A 19,217-nucleotide genomic window follows, 5' to 3' on the forward strand; every position below is an offset into this window, starting at 1 on the left:
GTTATAAAATGACGTGGCAGTGAATATATTACAGTAAAATTTTCAACTCGTCCCCGATTTAATTTTTATTTCTGTAAATAATAAAAAGATTAATAACTCTATTCTACATTAATAAAATAATGCAGGTATTACTCAGCAATTAACTCATTAAATAGTATATGCAATATTTCAAATAGATATAATTGTTAATTTTTTAATTTGATATATAAAAAAAAGAATTAGATTCAACGAATTATAGAATTAGAAATTTTGCTGCAAGCAATTCAATGAAATAATCGTCGATTAGATCGAAGTTCGTCGAATACTCCCAAATGTATAGAAGTTATTATCAGATATGTTTTTTATAGCTGAACTAGTGTATATGTACTATTGAAATTTAAAGTAAATAGATATATGTTTGATATTTAACTAAAGTGAGAGAAAAAGTACAGTTTAATATTACAGGAATAAAAAACAGACTCATTGTCATTAATGGCTTCCTTTAGAAATCCGTGCTGGCCGTAATTTTTACTAAAAAATAGTAATTAATTATTTGGAGTACAAAAAGGTACTAAACTTTTTGCTTTTGATATTTATATATAAAAGTAAATAATTATAATTACTGTTTTTTAATATTAGCCAGTAGATACTCGATTTCTCTAAAAGTCACACATGGATTTGGTGCTTATGAAAATATACATGTACAGAGCATGCAATATGTACACGTATACAGAGTGTCCTAAAATTTACAACATAAAATTTTATAGTAAGAGATAGTTCTCAAAAAATTAAATAAAAACGCTATTTGTAAATTTCTATTTTAGCAATAATTTTTGAAATAGTACGATATTTATTATATAAATATTATGTAAATATAGCCAATTACAGATTATATCTAGATAATCACATGAATCGCCTGTAATATCAGTGAGTGCTGATGAGCGAACACTTCAGCACGCTCATCAGCATGTTCAGTAATACTCATAAATAACCATCTAATGTAATTAGTTATAATTAAACCCTTATATTATAGAAACTATTGCTTAAAATAAAAATTTAATAACCCTTTTTATTTAATTTTTCGAAAACTTTCTTGCTAAATTTTGAATTGCGAATTTTGGGATATTCACTGTATACATCGATATTTAAATCATACGCGTGTATAAATAATAATCCTATATATAAAATGCTTGAAACATATATGAATAAAACATATTATTTAAGTAAACATATAATGTAATAGGTATCGAGTTTGCAATGAGTTTTTCTAAAACATTTAAATATAAATATGTTGTCATTTGCTTCATAATAGTCATTTTATGACTATTTTAACACGAAGTCCTTTTTAAAAATAAAGAATATTAGTTGACTGAAATTTTGTGGCTTACGTTATAACTTCGAATCGTGCTATGAATTCAGCTTGTTTGAAATTTGTCCAAAAATTTCGAATGATCGAATATATTCGGAAAGTAGAAGTCAAATCAAATGATCAAGTTCGATGTTCAATGCGAAAGCAGTACTTGCATTTATCGACAGATACCGCCACCAGAACTGTACATGATGCCCTAACGATATAATGAATCCTCATTGAATAACAGATTTAACAGTCCGAGTGAAAGTGACACAAAAGAAATGATATATGTACGGACAATTAAATCAGATTAAATCAGATTAATGAATAAGTAAAGAAAGTTAAGAAAAAAATCTGCTACAATCTGTTGAAAAATTAAATGGCAATAATAGCTGTTTCCACCATCATATGATAAATGAGCAATCGTTAGTTTAAAAGCATCTATTAATCAATGTAATCATGATTTTTAAAGATGTTTGGGTTATACAATATCAATTAAAAGTATTAGCCAAAAAAAACTAATATCAAACAATATTATTCAAAAACTTTTGATGGTATTAGCCCCTGAATATGACCTGAAACCAACTACAAAAAAGGAAATAACAAATAAGTTGAATATATATAATGATCTTATATATATATATATATATATATATATAGCAAAATGACAATATTTTGCAACAATTTATGTATAAAATTTAACTTAATTCTTAATATTTATAATTCAAGATTGGACCGATGAGAATAAATTTTATATAAAAAAAATATTATTTTCGCTTAAAGCGGATTTTAGTGCTTAAATATTAATTAATGCGTAATTATATACAATATATATGCATACAATTTTTTAGTAAACTGCACCCAAATCATTATGTATCGAATTCTTAATGTTACTACCTCATCAAATTTGCAAATAAATATTACAAAAAACCATTTTGTAATAAAATCAAGGAAAAAAAATTGAATAATTTTTAAATCAATAAGAGAACTGTTCAAATTTTACGGAGATATAATAATAATAAAACAATTATATGAAGTTTTTATATTTTTGATATTGTATTTTTAGATGTGACACATACATCCTTAATTTTATTTTTCTTTATTTGTCACGATGATTTAGTAAATATTCCACGTCAGGCAAAATTTCGATCACTGCTGAATTAATGAAGCAAATGTCTCGTTTCGCTTGCGCTCGCGATGCAATTCATGTCACAGTAAAAGCGTGACAGAAAGGCGCACAAAAAGAATTAGTATTTACAGTGTCGACTAGAAAATTTCCGCTTATGTGCGGATTAGGTTGAATCTTCCGTTACAGAGAATCGTATATGATTATAGCAAGATGGAGAACGATTACTTCGGTGCTCAACTTGCCGGACATTTAAACTGACCTTGAAGCCAAGTTACATTACGATTTCTCTTGAAGTACGCATGACAAATTTAGTACAATTTTCTTTTCAACGATCTCTCGAATTAAAATTCGATGTGCGTAAATAGTGAAATTTTTAAGTCTAAATATCGAAAATAATCATACGAAGATAATAAACTTATAAACTCGTGACTCAAGATTAGATATAATTTTAATATTAGATAAACGGATCTCTAAATTGAACAATGGCATTTAGAGCGCTGAATGCAGGCTATAAATAAATTTTCAAGATGAACCTCTAATATATGCCATTCTACACGTATGTATTGCGACACAAAAGCGCTCGTAATTTCTCAAGTTAATAGTAAGCCAAATCAATATGATTTATTATTGCCTCACGCCGGAAGAATATTAGTAGAAAAAAGCAAAACGTGCCTATAAATACAGCATGCCTAACTGTTTATCGACTGGTAATCGACATTTCTTCGTTGATTTTAAATTGATTTCAAAGTCTATATTTAGTCGACTATTAAAATAAGGTTAGATGATTGTCGGTTAGTTAACATAAAATCGATTACATTAGCTCACTGATAGTTGATTATATTATAGTTGGAACATTTGTCGTCTTTTAGTTGATTAAAAGTTGATATTTAGTCTAATTTTTAAATCCAAGATGCGTATTATGAAATTATTTATAATAGATTCTGATTGCGGAATAAGTATTATTATTTCTTAGATTTTTATTGTGTTTTCTGGAAGAATGAAATAATTCCGATCGAAATTTATCCTCGGAAAATTCCATAATACGCATCGTGGAAGTATTAAATGGTAAAAAATGGTTCATGCATAAATATGTATAAACATAAATATTCATAAACATACGTAATCATGTTCATATGTCCTTTTTTGTAAAATTATTTTTTAGTTTAATAGAAATATTAATAGCAATGTACACATTAAAAATAATGAAAAAATTAATTTTCACAACTATTTATTTAAAAAAAAATCAAGTTTAAAAAAATGTAAAAAAATTCCTTATGTATAATTATGTACAAAATTATGCATAATTGTGTATGAGCAATTTTTTTTTATATTTCTTCAATCTTGTTTTTTTTCTAAAACAAACATTGCAAAAATTATCCCTTTAATTATTTTTTATGTTTTTACATTATTATTATTATTTTTATTACATTAAAAAGTAATTTTACAAAAGAAAGAGGAATATATGAACATGTATGGACACATTTGATTTCATATACGATTGACAATCATATATGACAATCATTGACTGTATATGTTTATAAATGTTTATGTATATTTGTAAACATATTTATACATATCCATGTAAGAAAAATTTTTTACCGAGTAACGATTTCAACCGATCAGAAACTATATATTTCGGTGTATCCGATTTCTAATAGATTGAAATTCTATATTCCTTATTCTTCATACTATTCTAGTGTTTGTATCCTTAAGTTGTTATTTTATACCTATTTTTACAAATATGTTAATATTTACACTTTATGTATATATATATATATATATGAAAGTTGTGTATATAGCAACTCTATTTTTCTTAAATAACATTTTTAATTCATTTATTTAATTCATTTTATCATTATTCTTACTATTATAAATAAAAATTTTAAAAATAACAAATATTACAATTTTTTGTATAAATACTTGAAGTATTCAAAATGAGTTATATAAAGTTGCATTGCGATTCAAAATTTAGTTAAAGAATTACAAAAAATAAATATTTTATTTACAGAACAACTAATCTCTGCATCACAATATAATTTTACATAAATCATCTCGAATATACTTTAAGTACCATTTGTATAAAAATTCAGATTTTTGTCATTATTTTATAATACGCTCTCATATATTACAATATAACACAGATTTAAAAAAAATACTACTTCTAATTGAAATAATTTCGATCCAGATGGTGGACCATCGCTAAATTTTTTATATTACTGTTAAATGCGATTTTAGAATAATCTGTAATTTTTTTGTAACTTTTTCATTATTTTGGAAATATGTGTAATGCATCCTTAACATCGTGCATCCCTCGGAAATCATTTAGAAGAGAATATTGGGGATGACGTGGAGACTCTCTTCTCCAAGAGAGATAGCGACTGCTCATGAAGCGCCGCGCACGGATTCGGCGGTGCACCATCGCCAGAGCATGATGCAATCGCGTCGCACTGACCGCATGAACCTCATTCTGTGACGGTGATGGTGGTAGTAACGGACGCTTAATGCCGAATACGTGGCTGCGTAACTCCGATCGCGATGTCGAAACGCAACTGCATGCACAAAAAGAACAATTAAGTTTTACTGTCTAAAACCTAAGAATTTTGCTAGATATAAATTTGAAAGTAAATTTTGTTGCACTATCAAACATAATTTATGTAAGACGCTCAAGCTGATCGCTGAAATATCAAATTTTTGACAGTACCACTTATCATTGCTTGAGTATTCTTCAAAAATATTTCGTTGGATTTAACAAAATTATTTTCAGATTTGTATATGTCAAAATTTTTAGGTATTTCAGCAGTTCTATCTGCGTGAGGATCAGGTCGAGAAATTGGAACTTGGGCGCGACAGCCCGTTTGTCAAGTTTCTGAACGGAGAGACAGGACCGCGCGTTCACCTCGCGCGTGCACCAGCTCTGCCGAACGACGTCGCGGTGACGGAGGAAGGTGGCTGGTGCGAATGATCCGATGGTGGGGCGATTGGAAATTTGCCATTGTCGAGAACAAGCTGGGTATACCATTCCTTCGGTACCGTTCGCCTCGTGACGTTGATACCTATCTCATCTTCGTAAGTGTAATCGCGTCGAGTGAAGGTAGGCGCGTGCAGATGTACGCACGCGTGCACGCAGACGCGCAGCAATCGTGGTCGCTGCAATAGACACCTGTTGCGGCATCGACCTGAATACAGTCAGTCCAGTCATCGCCGAACAATCGCGATCGCGAGTTCGAGGTGGTCCCCGGGTTCACGTTCGTTGAGTGAATAAACACTATTGGCTGATATCTTCGTGCTGTTCATGATTTCTGACAACTTCTTCAATTTAGACTTAAAAAACTTTCTTTTACACTGTGTTCCCAGATACGGTAAACGTTAAAAATGCGCTTGTGATAGATAATTCGAATAATACAGGTACATATGTGAGGAAATATTTACAAGTTGTGTATAAGATTGTGTATAATGGGATGTTCCTCTTTTAAGATTATATCAATTTATTATATTGCAAATTTTATATACGTGCTAAATTATAGCATGTGGTACATGACAAATGATATCACAATAATAACACGAAAGAAAGTCTCAATGCCTACAACATATTTAAAACGTCAATGATTTTTAAACACTGCGTCGTCTCTAAATTTGTTGTTACTACATGTTATCTCATTTGTGACATGATGGAACTTGTAACTACAAGTTTCTTAAGTCCTTTTTTGTTTCAATAATCAAAAGTCTTAGTCGTGAATATGCCTTGAAACCAACTACAAAGAAGAAAATAGCGATTTAGTCAGAGAAAAATAGACTGTAAATTTCCTATAAGCTTAATATATCTGTGTTCCGTTAGAAAGAACTGAATTAGTATCTCTTTTCGACTTGATACTTTAGAAAAAGAGGGAGTGATATGATTCAACCTCATTCTTTCTAAACCGCGTGAGAACTTCATATAGAAACAATGCAATTTATACTTATTACTCTATGATTATACGATGATTATACGGCGCAATAATTATATTTTACTGCAATTTTAAATAAGTTTTACTTAACGACTGAATAGATCCAAATAAACTTTTCCGCAAATATCTTCTACGCGGACCCAATCAATAATACTGATTAGTAATATTTTGACATTCTCTTAGTCTTAGATAAAAATTATTGACAATATTTCAAGTCAATTTTATACAGATTGTGTACTTTACACAATCACTAAATATACTATCAGCATCAACAAATCCTAATAATGTTGTGCAGCAATCTGGATTTCTTAATTCTTTTTATCTGTATCGCGCTCTATCGCAGATAGCTTTATCTATTTAGAGAATATTACTGCTCGAGACAAATCTAGATTCATAGATATTCCTCTTTAATTCATTAATAATTATACATTATATTTATATTTGTTGAAACTTGACAGTATTATTGTGTGTGAGATCCCAATTAAAGCTATTAGTTTTATTGATAATAAAACTAAATCAAATTTTTATTACTATTTAAATTAACTGAAAAAATTTTCGCAGCCAAAAATTATGTCTAACATATCCGTCTTTTATATTTTGAATTATACTTTGAGATGTGACATATATACATTTTTAAAGAAACAATAATATCGTGTTGTCTTATTGCTTTAATATACATTCAATCAATTCAATAATATATGCATATAATATAATTAGCTAGCTAAAGTACAAGAAAAGCAAAATATAATTAATTTTCATATTCTATTCTGCTTATTGATTAGAAGAAATTGTAAAATATGTATTGTCTTTAAACTCTGATCTTAACTGACGCAAATATGATGTATACTATCGATTAAAAAATTCATATGTGATTTAACGCCGATAAAAACATTATTATACTCTGCATTTATTTCTTCACATATAATTCAAATATAATAATATTTCATTAAAATCACAACCACTGGCAGTTTGATCTCATAATAAAAATGCAAATTTTATAATTATTATAGCTATTTTGGGGCGATCAGTGAATTATCAATAATTTTCATTTATTATAATTAAAGAAGCAATAATACAGATTTTCATGTCTTATTGTTTTGAACATTGTTCCTGTACTGTATGAATTAATTTAGTATATAATATATAATTAATTAAAGAATTCAAGACGATCATGCGAGTAATTAATTTATATAATTCACTGTTTATCGATTAGAAGTAATCATGAACGCATGTCTTTCTTAAACTTTAATCTTTGATCAATATAAATGACGTTATCAATTAAAAAATTCATATATCTTTGATTTTTAATTAACACTACAAAAACATTTTCATGTAATAATAATAATTATTCTCCATCAGCATTATATGTATATCACATACTTATGTAATCGCAAACGATACGAAAATAATAAATATATGCGTTATATACTACATATTTTGATAAAAACTTGTTTTAACAGCTTTAATGTAGATGATATATACCAATGTTTTTATTCTAGCCATAGATAAAAATCGACTGTAATTATTTTTAAATTCAACAATCTACCGATAAACTGAAGAGACGTGATTGTGAATTCTTAAGTGGTCTAATAACAAAAATGTCATTAAAATTGGCGGATGACCAGCGATTTGCATTGATGAAGGTAAGACAGCAGAAATATAATTTATTCTATATATATATATATATATATTTTAATATAATTTATTCTAGAAAGGAGAATGTTAAAAAAGTAGTATCTGGAGACATGGTAGTGTCTCGGTGCTAAGACATGGCGTGAGACAACTATCATGGCTTCTTTAACGCGAACCGGCGAATTGCGCCGAATCGAGATAATAGGATCTCATTAACGATTAATATAAACCTTCTGGTATTTTTAATATTATAAAGTAATATTATAAAGTAAATTAATTTTATCTTAATGTTGAGTTTCATGGATATTAAATCGTATTTCCTACTAGTAAAACATGATAATTATTTTAAATCTTGATTAAATCATGATATCTTGAAAACAAAAGATTGTTGTTCATTACACCCAATTTCAAAGATTTTCTTCCCACTCATATACTCGCCAGTTACGCTTAGTATCTATCAGAAAACTTTCAAAATTATGTTGGCAATAATGAGAACGATTCTGAGCAAGAATAATTGTTATATTACTTTTTTTCCAATTTTATTGCTTTTATTTATTGCTTTTCGTATACATTCTTTTTATATGTATAGATATAGATTTCGTTCATTAAAAGTATTTTATTATAATTTCACACTTTCATTAACATACCATTCATATAATGGCTTTTTATTATATTCAATAATTTCATATGCTATTTTTCCGACTAAGATTAAAATCAGATTTAGTAGCTCAAAATCTATAAATAACATACTACTTTTACTTATCATTCCGAAGACAAAATCGACACATCTTCTTTTAAAAAATTCTCTCTCTCTCTCTCTCTCTCTCTCTCGTTCTCACGAAAATATTAAAGCTAATAAGCAGCACCTAAGAACATTGTTATTTATAATTTCAAGGTATGTATACACTGTTTCAAGGAATATTGTAATTTCAAGGATTTTTTTATTTTTCTCATTCATGTGTACGTCAGTAAGGTCAATTAATCGCTCAAAATGCATCAGATATCTTCCAGGATCATGTTGTTAATAGTGATAAAGTTTCGACATACAAACGCACTATTTTATTATATATTCTTTTAAACAATTTTATATAATAGACACAATAGAGACAAGATTTTCTGTTAATGTGACTATTTTGCATAAAATTATTTAAAAGAATATATAATTTACATATGAATAAAGTATATCATATATTTACTTAGGTATTCATAGTTTAGTTTTTCTCCTCATCGGAATAAAAAATATTTTCTACAATTATAAAAATAATAATAATAAATTATAAAAAATACTAAATAAACAAGTGCTTTTAGATCTTTTAAATTTGTTAAAACTATTTATTTTAATATTAACTTTTAATAAATATGTTAAAAAACAGCAATATGACACATAAAAAAATATCCTCTGTGCTTAAGTTTACATGTTACAATATGAAAAACACCCGAGATGCGTACGTATAATTATTAATATAAATGATTAAATAAATTACTGAAATAACATTTAATTATTTACAAAACTATAATGCAATAAAGTTCAAACAATTTTTCTTATTTCTGGAAATGCTAATGAATTGCAAAAGTTCAAGTTAATGTTAATTAATCGTATATTGTGAATTTTAATTAATTTGCGGACAAAACTTGTTAATCAAGTTATTACTTTTTCTTTCTTCTAAAAATAAATGACAAGGTTATTTTAAAAGCTAAAATTTATCTCTATTATACTTGATAAATTTACATAAATTTAAGAAATATGTAAATATCGATAATTATTAAACTTTTATTCTGGCATGACTAATACATTTAAATAAAGAAATAAATGTTATACCACAGTTTGAAGAAAAAAAGGGCACATCAGGAAGTGTCGATGCGCATTTATTTATTATTCCCGAGTTTCTGCTTTATTTTATGTTTACACACGTAAAAATGATAATATTGATAAGTTTTATAAATATATTTCCATATATAAAATTTCAAACAAATTTCATCGTCAGGCTTGCCCGAGATAATTCAGAAATATTTTAAACGCCGGCGTCGACAGGAATATCAGTATCTCACGCAAATGATGTAACATACACCAATGTAATAGCGTTAGTTATCACATAAATTTAAAAGATTGACATTTATTGGATACTCGACAAATTGACTATTTAATTATGAAGCATGCACATAAATACAGTTGATAAGTATAGATTATTGACGTTCGATGATTAAGCAGACACATAGCAAATACAATTTTTACAAACATTATTATCCTTTAAATCAAACAATCTATTTTTCTTCTTCTCGACAAAAAGACAAAAATTAAAGAACGTTTTTATTTAATGAAAATTTTTTATTAAGAATTGATATATTAATAAAACGCATAGATATAAGATGAAGAACTTCATAAAGCAAATAATTATATTTTTTTAATGTAAATAGAAGAATTCATATGTTTCCAAACTGTATCTGCTTCTTTCCAAAATTTGAAAAAGAAAAACAAATTTAATTAAAAATATCGTTAGCTTAAGATATTAACTATTAATAAAATCATGTTAACTATTAATTTTATTAACGCAAATGTCACATGAAAATAATTTTACTATGAAAATTTTATAAGATACTTTCAAAGATATAATTTGCACAAAAAATCTTTACGTTAAAACAGGTTATGAAAAAAAGTTCTCAATGTTTTTAAAAGAAATTATATCCACCCTGTGATTCGGCAAAGAATCTCTCAAGGGTATCAGGTTAATTCAGATTTACTGACATGATTTCTCAATAGAGTTGAAAATTTCGGTATATGTGATACAAGATATTGAAGGCAAAGACTTTAATGCGCGTAGAGAAACTGCTTCAGTCCTCTTATAACCTAGTAATCATTCACCTCTGATATCTAGAACGGATAGTAAACAGTCGAGCACTTATTTCAAGCAGCAAGATGCAGTGGATCGCGAAGAGATTGGCACTTTTCCGATTGCGTCGTAAGAAAAGAATCGTCGATTGCCTTTCGATTTACGACCTTGTTTCAATACTAACTAGATTTTATGTCGAAAATTTTTTTATGTCAATTAAGATTCATAAAAATAGGCAGAAAATCTGAGTCAGTTTTTTCTCTATTTCAATTTATATGTTTGTTATGTTTTAATATTAAAAATTTTACCATTTCAGATGTGTCACTAAAAAAAAAAGGTAAAACATTTAGTACGTGACACATATATTGAAAAAGTTTATTAAGTTTTTTGCTCGTTTGACATCAATTAACGTGACCAGTTAAATTCAACTGTTTTTTTTTTCTGTCGCTCGAGAAAAAACGTTATGCCGATGATGATGGAGACACTTTCATCTGTTATATTTGGAAACTATCACAGCCTCGTGATTAAGAATAATTGGGCACACGCAAATCTCGCACACTTTTAAAAGGTCCTCAATGCATACCAATGCTATACAAATTCACCCGCGCTGTCTTGAATTACGACATCGATGCAATATATACACTCAATACACGCACACAAGATGTCTTCGCGACGTGCATATGCATAAAATGACTTTTTCTCGACTCAATCCGTTTGAATGAAGCAATCGTACAAAATGTCTTGGAAATATCAGTAGAAATTTGCAATAATAATCTATGACTTCAGATAAAGTAAATAAGAAAATATCGAAAGGAATGCAAAATTTAGTAAACACGCTATATGATTTTAAAAAGGATATTCGCTTCTCTCTATGCAATTATCGAAGTATTTTCGTAATTCAGATATTGGCAATTCATAGGAATTGTAAATAAATAATTAAGTAAATGATTAATAGTAAATCAAGGAAAATATTAATTGTTAATGTTTTTGCATAGCGTGTTTTCTAGATTTTGCATTTCTTTCGACATCTTCTTGCTTTCTCTATCTCAAGTTAATGACCATAATTTTATTAATATTTTATAATTAATTAAAAGTAAAATGTTAATTTTATAATTTTAAAATCACGTTTATTAAAGAAACAAAAAAAAAATTTAGGCATATAATATCTCCAAAAACCATCTAAATATCTTCGCATTGAAGTTATTTTTATATAATTTATTGCATTATTAGAAGATCAGGAGAAACTTTGATCACGTTTCGTAAGATGTATTTTAATATCATTAATATCAGAGTAATATATTAATCAATAAAAAGCACTCGCTTAGAATTTTTCTCGTTTTCTATGTCATATGCTATTCGGATAAAAATATTTAATGGTACTGCATTCGTAATTTCATGGAAAATATGTACGATATTTTTGCTATGTGTTTGATGCTCATGATGTTTTACTACAAAACCATGTTAACTTTTATTTAATATAGATGCGAGTTTATTGTTTCGTAACAAAGTTATCATAATTGATTATAAAGAAATATTGCTTTCACACTGTATTTTTGATACTTTCTATAACTTATAACGAATTGCAATCTATATTTTACGTAATTCACGTAAGTAGTCTTTTTCCAAAAACAATTATTTGTTTCGTAATTTACTTTCGAGAAAGTTCCTTGTGACGAATCCCCGATTTCTGTTATATTTTATCTCTATTTTCAAGCAACTTCCTCTCGATTCCATCGTAAAAGACCATAGAAATTGTATCGAAAAGAAATATTGCATTTTTATTGTTGATTGTTATCGTTTCGCTGTAAACGGCTTTCTATTGTAGTGTATTGTCATCTGCAGCTATGACGGTGATTAAACATGTGCGACCTTCATTGAGTATTCGATGAACCTTCTTAAATGTACAGATGTAATTAGTATCATGAAAACTAATATTAAGGCGCCAAAAGATATCTTTGCTTTTTTTTACTTCTTGCACTTGAAACAAACAGCGAATATAAAAGCTACACTGATAGCGTCTGTAAAGTTCGATTAGAATCTTTTTTTTTTTCAATTAGCGTTTCACGCTCGATCGATTCAAAACGATGTGAAAGAAAGAACTGTTTGTGCTCCTTATGCGATTATTGAGCATTTATAAAACAATACCATTAGCTTTAGCCGATGAACATGCAGAGAAAAAAAAAATCTATCGCGATTACAAAGTCCAATTGTTGAGAAGAGAAACCGGTTTACTTCGTTCGATAATTATGTGTGACCTATTCTGATCCTCTCACTCCTGTCTGCACCCTTTTTTTCCATTCCTGTTTATTGAGAAATGAAATCAAATCAATGTTATAACATCTTTCACGCAAGAGATCGACATATATTCATTATATCATTTCGGTTATTTCGTGCATGTGAAGGGCAATTATTTTATGATACAACAATTTACGATTTTTTAATAGAATAGTTAGCAAAATTTTCCCTGCTCTCTCGTAAGAAGAATTTTAACTGCTATACGCTTTAATCTTGTTCAACTATCCAGCTCTACTGAAAACTTCATTACAGTTCATGCTACTCTCATAAACTTAAAATCCAATCGAAAATTGTTGCCTCCTTGCAGCAATACTTTCTTGTTATATGTTATGTTTACTTTATATTGTGAGTAACTGTCATTAGGAAAATTACATTTTGATAATTGAGGATGAGGATTAATAATTATGCAAATAATTTTTTTTGTTAAGAAAGAGTTACATTGATTAACTTGATGGCAAAACAATAAGCCAATATTTCTTTTTTTTCTTTCCTTTCTTTCTTTTAGTGAAAACATTTTGTTATCAATAAATGCACCTTTTATTCAAGGCGATATATCCATAAATAGATAATTATTTAATAAATTCATACATGGGATTATAAAAAGTCTCATACATGAAATTGTTTCAAATCCTTTAAGCAACTTTCAAGAATAATCAAGTGATACAAACGCTCGAGGAAAAATATAAATTCTATTTTATTATACTTTGTAATAATATATTTACATAGCATTAACTGAAGAGAAAAACTAAAATTATTATCAATAAAAATCAATGAAATTGTAAAAAAATTAATGTGCATACTCATAGTAAACTGTATAATTATAACCTTAGGCTGATGAATTGTACGAGATAATATCTTCAAATTACTTTTAATTTTTATTATCTATCAGTTTGCCACACATACTGTCTGACGTTTGATTTAAAAAAAATGCAAACTTCTCTGTATAAAAAGGATATATTATTTAAAGATAAACATCATATAAAAGCAAGATATATGCAAAGAGATATATGCAAAATCTATATATATGCAAAGTAAATATTAATATCACCAAACTCTGCGCTCTCCTATGGATTTAAGTGAAAGTAGACACTTTGATTAGGTTTAATAATGTACAACGCAGTACGGACCTTTTTCATCTCTCTCTTTCTTTCTCTCACGGAGATAATTGATAATTACAGAAATCGACAAGGAAGTTTCACTTCCTCGCGTATATCATTATTATTATATCACACGGTGGTACTTGTTTCCTATAAATCATAATTAAGAATCGCATGTTGGAAACGTTGCGGTGCAACAATAATGTGAAGTATTATAAAATGAAGTCAGTGTGCATTATTTCTAAAAAAACGTATAATATAATCTTTACGTAAGCATATTATATTTGTATAAAAATAAACGTATATAATTGCTTCGCTATAACGTTCGCAAACATGATACACATGATACATATTTATAAAGTAAAACTTTGTTCCTCGTTCTTACATTCGATTCATAAATACTCATAAATCAAATGAGAAATTATAATAATAAATCACAAAATTGTGCAATCAAAAGTGAACGCTTTTAATAATAATGTTATTTATATAATATATAAAAAATAAACAAAGCAGATCTATATATTTCCTTTCTTCTTCGTGCAGTTTCGACGGTCAGTGCAAGATATCCTACAGCCACACCACGATGACTACTTTCTGCTTCGCTGGTTAAGAGGTATGGCCCTCTCCCTGATAACCAATTAATAATGGCTGCGTTCAACAGAAAAAAATATCTTTGCAACTGCTGTAAAATTCTTGAATAATTGGTTTATATACTTACAAGGGGAACGGGTGAAGGGATCCGTCCAGGCGACGGGATCGGAGATTTTTATGCGCTTTTTACAGTCTTTTTGAGGGGAAAAAAAACGATACGTATCCGGCCGTTTCAACCATTGACCTAAGTTTCGAAGAAATCGATTTTTTTAAATAATTATTATAGTAATATGAAACACGTACTGTATTAATGAAAATATCAGTATCTTTATAAATTTTAATTTAATGTTATTAGTTTTAATTACTTTTTGATTGTAATGAAAATTTTCATGAAATTATACATTAGTATTATATAATAGATAATAATTAAACACAATACGTAATTTCATGAAATTTCGTTACAATCAAAAAGTAATTAAAACTAATAATATTAAATGAAATTTTATAAAGATACTGATATTTTCATTTATACACTACGTTTTTCAAATTATTACAATCATTGTTACAAAAAGTTTGCAAAAAGCGCATTAAAATCTCTGAATCTCTTATCTGATATTCCCCTTGGTAGATCCAATGAAAAACTAAAGACAAGATCAAGCATATTAAATAATTTTACAATTTTAATAAGTGCAAAGCTACATATTTTTGCATATTGTAGTGCTGAACGCAGTCAACGTATTTAATAATAGGAAGCTATGCTTCGTGATTTCAATAAATGTTTTATTCTGTGTTATGTGTACATAACGTAGTCATGTGCATCGTGAGAAATATCGTGAATAATTGACGTGACATCCATTGTCTTTTACCTATTTTTATATGTGTGCATGTATATGTTTCGAAGCAGCACTTAGCGAAGTTATTAAACTGTTTTGAAACAAAACTACAAAATTGAGGAAACTCGAAATTATCGGTTATTATTAACTGGCTCTATAGAATTGTGAGTCACACAAATTGCTACGACTCATATATCCAATAAACAACGTCAGTGCACATAAGAATGTTTTTAATATATATTGAAACAATATTATTGGAATAATTTAATAAATTTTATTTTAAATAAATAACGCGATAACTATGTAACTACGTGAGTAAAAACTGTACATTTTTTCTTATTTTTTTAATGATGTCATATGTATAATAATATATATATGTAAATTTTATTTGATATTGTATGCACTTGCAAGTTACACGATAATAAATAGATTTTGCATATACATATAAATATCGTAGATACCTATATATAAAGCAATATTTTTTTTTACCGATAATTTAAATAGTTCTGAGAAATGTATTATTTATTATACGATAAATAATACATTTAAGTTAAAATAAATTTATATTTCTATGCTTTTTATAGCAAGAAAATGGGATCCTACTGCAGCTGAAAAAATGCTGAGAGACGTAAGTAATTGTGCAAGAACATGTGAACGTTTTCTTCATATTACAATCGCATATTTTACATTCTCATATTTCACTTATATACTAAATAAAGTGGATATGTATTTTACATTATTCTGTCTCCGGACGTTACGCCGGTTACGTATTCGACCTCCGTTCCCTCAGGTTAGACTCACTATTCACATTACACAAAACACAGACGAATCCAATTGAGAAAGTCTGGTGAAACACGTTCCGGATACAGTCACCGAGTCTTTTAAATTTCTCTGCCACGTGAATTACTCGCGACTCATTAAATATTAACGCGGCAGGCGTAAACTTAGTGAGTCGCATCACAGCTCGTTGCATTCTAAAAACTTCTTTTGTGTGACGTGTCTTGATGAGAAATCTTTATCTATTTTTTGTGAATTCTATCTTGATCGGAACTGAATGCCGGTCAAGAATGTCAAGATGTATGTCACGTCATTGTCAATCCAATTCATCTGACAGAAACGTTACTCACATCATAAATTAAACAAAGATAGATAGATAAATGTAAATTTTAAATTATTTTTTATAAATATTCTTTGATTTAATAATAAAGATTTATTAATGTATAATATATATTCAATAATATTACACACATATACACAACACAACACAACACAACACAACACAACACAACACAACACACACACACACACACACACACACACACACACACACACACATTAAACTTAATATGTAGCAAACATAATAAATTTAATATTTTATATTATTTGTTAATGTCACACACAAGACGATAATTTAACAATCTTTTTATGTAAGTAACGATCAAATAATTGCCAACATCATTCAAACTAATCGCAGTTAATTCTATCGCGAATAAATTAAAGAAAGTATCCTTCCGTTCGTATTGGATGTTGAAGATTTGCTGTCAACAGTGCCGCTTTTTTGTTCTCCTAGATGTTTTATGAAATAGAAAGTTGTTCTCTGTACATGCCATTTTATAAGTCGAAAGTAATGTACCGATCCTTTGAAGCACGTTCGCGAAATCACCATCCGTATTCTTACGCTGAGAAGTTTCATAATGATTGAAAACCAAGGATCTATGATACGGCTTGATATTCCAAAGTAATTTCTTCAGGAAATTATTCTTTTTCACTTTCTATTCCGCGTGAAACTCCGTTATTCCTGAAATCGTTAACTGTAAATTATGAGAAATATTTCTTTCTTCAGTGTGTCTTCAGATATCTTAGCACCGACTAAAGACGTTCCAACGGTACGTGTTACACCGTAACATATAAACCTATTTATAAGCCGTATTCTTTTACACAGATATTATACGGAAGAATAAGACACAGAATGATATAATAAAATCATTTTGAATTTCGGTTATAAACGTAATATTTGGGTGAATCAGATACATGATATTTTTTACATATATTTTTTTTAATTCAATAATTTTATACTAAAAGATATTAATGCATAACTTTTACGATAAATTTAAATATGTTTTAACCTACTTACATTACAGTAATCTAAGAATTTTGAAGTTACAGTTAAAATTTAAAAAACACAATTATAATTTTAAAAAATTTCATTTTTTTTTTATTTATACCGCCAATTTATTTAAACTGTAACGTGATTTTTTTCTGTCATCTACATCTGTTTTGAGTAAATCAAGCAATAAATGGATATATTTAGAATAATCTAATTAATCTATTATATTTTTTTCATGAAAGAAATTTAACTTTTACAACAATATAACATAGGTGGTACGTATTCTTCTTAATGTTATAGAGAAAAAGATTTCATATGGAAATATTTCATGTTGTATTAGGATTCAAATGTTACGTGTGTATAATTATTTACACTTTTTAATTTTACGCTATTGCATAAAAAATAAGAGTGATAGAAAAATCTTTTGATTAAATTTAAGATTTATTAAAATCTAATTAAAATAAAAATGGCAGCACAGGTATATGCACACATTACAGGTATATCCACACATTATAAATGTATCGTAAAATATTCGAAACAATAAAAATACAATATAACAAGTCACGTGTTTATCAGTGTATATCAGAATAATCAGAAATACATATCAAAAACATTAATAATTTTGATAATTTACGACACAACGCATATTTTGCAATAATGTAATGAAGAAAAATATTTATAGTCGCTACAATGGCGAAAGCAGTGGGATGCTGATAATTTGGACAAATGGGAAATTCCTGAAGTAATAAAACCATATCTGCCTTACGGAACGAGTGGATTCGATAAAGATGGAGCACCAGGTAAAATCTCTTTTGTTATAGTGTAATCAATCTTTGAATCATAAATCTGCTTTAAACTTTTTACGTTTATAGCATCATGAATTGAAACGATATATAATGTCAATTTTTATCAGTATTATAAAAAAAAAACAGACATATATATTATATTAAATTAAAAGTGAGAAAAACACAATCAAATTATCAAGGTTTGGAAAGTTACTTTATAAGTTACTTTTTAAGGTTTTACCTCATGTATTTATATTTTTCTTTATGTGTTTGTCATAGAAATTAAGTAATAGAAAATACAAAAGAAATTACAAAAAATAGTAATACAAAAAATAATACAAAATTGGACTAAATGATAAAATATAATACAAAAATAGAATATAAAAAATAAAGTACCCAAATTTACTATCTTTAATTTCTATAATAAAAAGTAACTTATAAGTAAAATATAACTTGATCAACCTTGCAAATTATTCCAAGTATTATAAAATGTTATTGTAAAAAAAATTCGAGAATAATAATAATTGCAAGATATATATTATATTAAATAAGCAAACATTCTACTAATAAACTTCAATGATGTCGATATAATTACGGTGAAAGTTTGAGTACAGTGTCATTTATAAAGATATGATATATATGTATA

General features: G+C 27.6%; 1 protein-coding gene across 5 annotated transcripts in view; it reads left to right on the plus strand.

Moving 5' to 3' along the window:
- Positions 1–2,544: 2,544 nt before the first annotated feature.
- Positions 2,545–19,217, plus strand: part of LOC108757023 (SEC14-like protein 2) — a 20,785-nt gene continuing 4,112 nt past the window's right edge. Inside the window, exons 1-6 of one of the 5 annotated variants that reach the window (XM_018501270.1) lie at positions 2,545–2,752; positions 2,918–3,015; positions 7,903–8,046; positions 14,799–14,868; positions 16,264–16,307; positions 18,469–18,586. In XM_018501270.1, coding sequence (XP_018356772.1) covers positions 8,002–8,046; positions 14,799–14,868; positions 16,264–16,307; positions 18,469–18,586 — 277 coding nt within the window. In that variant the 5' untranslated portion in view covers positions 2,545–2,752; positions 2,918–3,015; positions 7,903–8,001. Of the gene's footprint in view, positions 2,753–2,917; positions 3,016–3,084; positions 3,167–5,477; positions 5,865–7,902; positions 8,047–14,798; positions 14,869–16,263; positions 16,308–18,468; positions 18,587–19,217 lie in introns of those variants that run through there. The other 4 variants (XM_018501271.1, XM_018501272.1, XM_018501268.1 and 1 more) reach the window with 4 other exon arrangements.

This window comes from Trachymyrmex septentrionalis, unplaced genomic scaffold (genome assembly GCF_001594115.1).
Source record: "Trachymyrmex septentrionalis isolate Tsep2-gDNA-1 unplaced genomic scaffold, Tsep1.0 scaffold131, whole genome shotgun sequence".
Taxonomy (NCBI): domain Eukaryota; kingdom Metazoa; phylum Arthropoda; class Insecta; order Hymenoptera; family Formicidae; genus Trachymyrmex; species Trachymyrmex septentrionalis.